General features: G+C 42.2%; 1 protein-coding gene across 1 annotated transcript; it reads right to left on the reverse strand.

Moving 5' to 3' along the window:
- Positions 1 to 374: 374 nt before the first annotated feature.
- htr1d (5-hydroxytryptamine (serotonin) receptor 1D, G protein-coupled) lies at positions 375 to 1,529 on the reverse strand (the record flags this gene model as incomplete). Its single annotated transcript, XM_080042971.1, has 1 exon — positions 375 to 1,529. The coding sequence occupies one exon, from the start codon at positions 1,527 to 1,529 to the stop codon at positions 375 to 377; it is 1,155 nt and encodes a 384-aa protein (XP_079899097.1).
- Between the last annotated feature and the right edge of the window lie 4,684 nt (positions 1,530 to 6,213).

Below are 6,213 nucleotides of genomic sequence, written 5' to 3' on the forward strand. Positions count from 1 at the left end.
GATTGCTTGATCCATACAGATTGTTCTTTTTAAATATTTGCTATTGTCCAAGACAGAACAACAGTGTCCCTGTCACATGAAATAGACTTCCTATCCCCTTTCATTATCTTTTTAAGATGAGCTCCACAATTCTTGGAGGTGAAGATGTTCTCTTTATTTTAAGCATGCAAGCATAAATCTACAGTATATGAAGGATACGCTGTATGAATCTAAGGAGCTATGGCACAGAGCTGTTTGATGCTTAAAAAACACATCACAATTAGCATGTGTTTACAAAATATAACATTTAAGTGTACAGTCACTGTAATTATCGGTATGATTTTGTCTATATTTTGTCTCAGTTTTGCAAGAGTTCTAATCCACTGTATGGTTTTTCAGGTAAACCGTCTGAATTTAATTAGTTTTTGAAAAGCCTGTTTGAACTCGTCGTTGAATACGGTGTAGATAACAGGATTGATGAGGGAGTTCAGGTATCCCAGCCAGGTAAATATATCGAAAAGCACCGGATCAAACCAGCAGTCTTTACATATGGCCATGACAACTGTGCCGACAAAGAACGGGAGCCAACAGACAATGAACGCGCCCAGGATGATACCCAGTGTCTTGGTTGCCTTCCTCTCGCGAGCTGCACACAGCCGTTTCCTCTCCAGCACGCTGTCTGCCAGCTTCACTTTCACACTATTCATGAACAGAGGCGAACCTCCCCCTCCTCCCCCACCACCTGCATTGCCAGAGTGTAGGTGTGCTTCTTGGTTGGAGGCCGAGTTAAGAGAACAGAGAGAGGAGCCGGCAGAGGTCTGGATGAGCTGTGCTGTGGTGAAGCGTTTCCCCGAGGACGGCGGCGTCTTAAAGATGCGGGAGCGGGCGGCAACATAGATCCGTCCGTAGAGGATTATGAGAAGCACCGTGGGAACGTAGAAGGCGCCAAAGGTGGAGTACAGTGTGTAAGAGATCTGATCTGTATTCACCATGCACTCCTTCAGCTCCTCATGGGCTTTAGCCTGCCGCCAGAAGAGTGGAGGCATGGAAATCGATATCGAGATCACCCACACTACTGCTACCATGATCCCCGCCCGGCGCATGGTGCGGCGTTTGGAATACTCCAGCGCGTCCGTGATGGCCCAGTAGCGGTCCAGCGCGATCACACACAGGTGCAAGATGGAGGCCGTGCAGAATGTGATGTCAGACGACAGCCAGATGTCGCAAACGATTTGCCCCAGCGACCAGGTCTTGCTGACGGTGTAGACGATGCTGATGGGCATGACTAAAATGGACACAAGCAGGTCTGTAACGGCCAGAGAGCCAATCAGGAAGTTGGCAGGTGTGTGCAGCTTCCTGGTCAGAAAGATGGTGGCGATGACGAATGCATTTGAAAGCACAGTAGCCAGGGTGACGAGGGCCAACAGCGTAGACAGGGAGATCTGGAGGCCAAGTAGCGGGGCCTCACCCCAGGGTGCAGTGGTAGTGGGGTCGGGAATCTCTGTGAAGTTGGTGGTAAAGTAGTCCAGTGACCTATTATCCAGCTCCATCTCGTCTCTGCCCCTTTAAAGCCTTATTTTCTCCAAGGTTTAGACAGGCAGCATCCCTGTTATTTAAAGTGGCACATGGATTAGCTCATGCATGGCACTGAAGAAGGCTGTGGTGGCATTGCATGGTCAGTTTTGGTTGTAGAAAAATTATGAAGCTTGTCTCTTTTATCCTCCTTATTTTCCTTCATTTCCCATGTGATTTAGAGAAAAACTTTAGCACACATTTAATCGCATCATTTCAGTTCACAATTAATGCTTCTGTAATTAAAGCCGACTAATTTGTCAATTCCGCTTCTCCAATATGGAATCGCCTCACTGGTGTTGCTGCAAAAGAGACAAATCCTAATTTATTTTCAGCTCCTGTCAGACAGGCAACTCTTCCCTCTCTTCCCAGTGCTCTTATCTCATCTCCAACTGGCAGCCAGCCGGCAACACCACCTTCAGACAATGCCTTCCTATCTTTCAAATACTTTAATGGGCTCCTCCTTTTCAATAACGCTAAGCGGGGAGCTGCAAGTAGGAAGATGATGACGACAGATACACAGGTTTGCTTGTTGTCTCTCTGTTATCTACCCTGAAGTCCACAAGGGGTCTTCTAAATTGAGGTTTGTATCAAAACTTGGGTGTGCCTCGTGTCTTTGAGACAGAGCTGGAAAGTTACAGTTACATGATCCACATTGAAGACAGATGACAAAAAAATGCAGTAGTCCCGCTTGTACGTTATTGTTCGATGCCGGTACAGCTTCTGGCAGTTACATAGACGTTGGCAGAAATGTCTTGATCAGCGAACTTTTTTTGGGGGGTCCGTGGTGTTAAATGCCTGTGTGTTAGCTTCCCCTCGTCACTGACGGATAAACCTTCAGTTGTAGTGTCCGTACAGCTAACAAGGTTTTGTCTGGCTTTCAGGAAACTTTCTCTGCAACATCTTCATCCTAGGTGAGAAAAATGAGAGGAAAATATAGAACATAAGATTAGTTATATTAAACTTCACCAGCATTACCAGACCCATAATGTACATGCATGCATACACAAACAAACCACCCACAGGACAAAGCCCAGACATACGTGGCAATACATGTACATAAACAACACATACGGTTTAACTCAAATCAAATCAAATCAAATCAGTTGTATTTGTATAGCCCAATATCACAAATAGACATTTGCCTCAGTGGTCTTTTTCCCAACGTTGTAACTTCAATCTACTTGCAGTTGATTTGAGTACCTGTAAGCCTTCACAATTACTGTATTAAGTCTATGTAATGTTATGTATTAGAACTTTGTGACACATTTATACATAAATGATTTTTGTGATACAATAAGACTATTTTGTATTTCACACATCAACAACCCATAAAGTGAAACAAATAACAGCGTTTGCCAAAGTCAATGTAAATGTTTGCTTCTTCAAAATGAACACATCCTCCTGCCGGCACATTACAAGTGTCGAGGCTGATATCATAGTGTGTGGTCTTGCCAGATATTATTCCCCATTAACTGAAGTGTTGACTAGCAGCTTGAGAGGGATTATTGGTCTTTGGTGGTGTCAACAAACATGCATATTAAACTCTAAACGAAAACGAACTTGTCTGTTTAGCCCATTCATTTACAGACTCTCAGGTGAGCAATACAATGTTTATGCAAGTCCGTATTGATCCATTTGGGCCCTTGTGTGTTACAATGTTTGCCTTTAGTGGTGAGGATTTGGGATAATCATTGAAGGAATACCCTCTTTTTGCTCACTTTATGAGCCCCAAAGGGACATTTACTTTCAATTGCTGTTTCAAATGACAGAATAAAAAACATATTTTTGGATCATAAATTAATGACTGAACATAGCAGTGGCCTATCATATATAGTAAGGGATAAGACCTTTTAACGTTTAAGTTAACAAGACTAAGAGTCGACTATCAGTCTCAGGATGCTTCATACATTATTCTGATGTCGGGAAAGTCTAATGTTTTGGTTGTAGCTATCTTATTCCAACATGCTAGCCCCACAAAGCCCAGTTGAGCCTGATGGGAATGACATTGGTTTAGCAGGTATTTCATAATGTATAAAGTATATGAAAAAACATAAAGAGATCACCAGAGTTTTTGAAATCCATCCTTCGGGGGACATGGAAAAACCGACCAATAGATGCTGAGACATTTAACTATGAACCATAAATGTCAACCTCATGACTGCACTAGAGGAAAAGTCAGCGGATCATCTGGGAACAATGAATGTCCTTCACTGATTGACTGTTTATGGGGAGTACTACAGTTCTTCTTGGCTACTGTATGGCAGCAGTTCAACGAACAAATATAACCTCAGTTGTAGATGACAAACTCCTAACCTTTCTTATAAGATAAACAAAACCAACAGAAGATAAGATCAGATGTGACAACCATTCATTTAGAGCTACCTCTCATCACACACACACAAACACACGCACTCAAGCCGGACACACACACACACACACACACACACAATCACACACACACTCACACACTGTTATGTTTTGCATCGTCTTGTCCTGCACTATGACATTCAAATGGTTGCGAGACAGTTCCACTACTGCCCTCCATCAAAGACCTGCACATACTGCGAAGAAAAGGGCAGAGCACTCATGGTACCCAGGCAAACATGCCTTTTTCTACACAGACTGAAACACACAAACAATGGTCTAACTGAGCCCTGTCGATCTGCACTGCAGCTTTTATGAATATTAGGAATGTTATAAAAAGAAATAGCTTTTCATTGTTGTAGTGTAATGGTTTCTACACTGTCATACAGTCTATAAGTTTGCCCTGCTGCGTCTATGTGCATGAGTTCAGTACTAAATCAAATCAAATCAGTTTTATTTGTATAGCCCAAAATCACAAATACATTTGTCTCAGTGGGCTTTACATTTCATACAATATGATATATGATACAATATGACACCCTTATTTCGGCTGAGAAAAAAACTCCCAGTAAAAACCCTTTACCGGGAATAAAAAAATGAAGAAATCTCAGGGAGAGTCGACAGAGTAAGGGATCCCTCTCCCAGTACTGTCTCCAATAACGGTTTTTGTCCCAAGTTTGTCATGGTGCTCATTATAGAGTAAACTGAACTTGATTTGTGAAACATTGCTCTGGTTATGAATAGGGTTGGGCACCGAAACCCGGTACCAGTATGGCACCGGTGCCAACGTAAACGGTAGTAACCAGACCGAATAAGAACGAAAGTTTCGGTGCCTCATTTCGGTGCCGCCCCTGCTGTAGTCACGTTTGTATTTTGACAGACTGATCGCTCTTTATATCATGATTGATGAAGCATGTCCGCTCGCGGATGCTGTTCTGTGTATACCGAGAGCAGCTGTGAGTGACGAGAACGAGCCCGACCGTCTCGAGGAGCGCGCGCACGAGTGCTCAACAGTCGCTCACGTTCGCAGTTTCACAGACTGATCGCTCTTTATGTCAGACTATTTTTGAACGCCAATGCAATGCATTTCTTTTTGCGAATGACACGCGATCTAGCAGTATTGTCACGGATGTATTAGGCACGTGTAGGCTGACGATGAGGCAGCGGCTGCCTGCATACTTCCTCCCGTCAGCTGTTCTTTACGCACAGCAGTGGAGACGAACCCAAAAAAACACACAGCGTGACACGGCGGCCCGGTGATATGGAAACGTTTAACAAAAAACTTCATAAAGACACTTAAAATAACGATCTCTGCCCATACAAAAAGCTCTGACTTGGATAACTTTATGGAGCGATCTCTGTATAAAGCCATCCGGTAGGCTACATGTGCCTGATGACGGGCCGTTATATTAATAATAAACAGCGCTGCACATTATAACAGCATGTACATTCAAGATCTCGTATCCATCCTGAGAGGGCAAACATGACAATTTTTCTGCACAAAAATGGTTAATTTGACAACGTTAATAGTTGTGGTCTTATCTTTACAGAAGACTTCTTTGTATTTTTTATGTCAGTTGAATTTTGTTTCAAGTTAAATGCAAATGAGCACTGTTAATATTCCAAAAGGCTAACGCTCTTCCTTGACTGTTTTCAGTCTGTGATTCTCATTGGGTGTACTTATTCCCTTACTGTAAATCCAATACTGCATTTAATTTCATATGGGTGTTTTATATGTGTATCTATTTTAATTTTTAAGGTTGTATTGTTGAGGTCATATGGACTCTTTCTTATCAAAATGATTACTTTTAGCTAAAGTTTTAAGATGGAGATTAGATTACCTGGTAGTCTCCACATTAATCTCCATTATTATATTGTTTGAAACAGTATTGTTGTATTAGATAGTATGTAAATTGTGTGAATTTTATTTCATTTAAATTTTAAAATAGTTTATTTGTAAGTTACTCGTAATTATATTGTTAAAATTAATTGTGTTAAATTTGGCACTGGCTATAAAAGGGCTTTTTTTGACAGTGTGTGCAATTTGAGGCTTCAAAGTACCGGTTAAAGTACCGTTTAAGCACCGGAACCGTTTCAAAAGTACCGAGTAGTAACCGGTATCGGAAAAAACCCAACCGATACCCAACCCTAGTTATGAATTGCTTTGTTTTGCATGTGCTGTAGCCTCCAAGAAGGTAAACGCAATGTGCAGATGTAGGAAAGATAGCTGTACCACTGATGGGTCAAGCAGCAGACATCATGGCTATCGTCACATTGCATTGCAACAGTGCATAA

The sequence above is a fragment of the Ammodytes marinus genome (genome assembly GCF_949987685.1).
Source record: "Ammodytes marinus genome assembly, chromosome: 15".
Taxonomy (NCBI): Eukaryota; Metazoa; Chordata; class Actinopteri; order Uranoscopiformes; family Ammodytidae; genus Ammodytes; species Ammodytes marinus.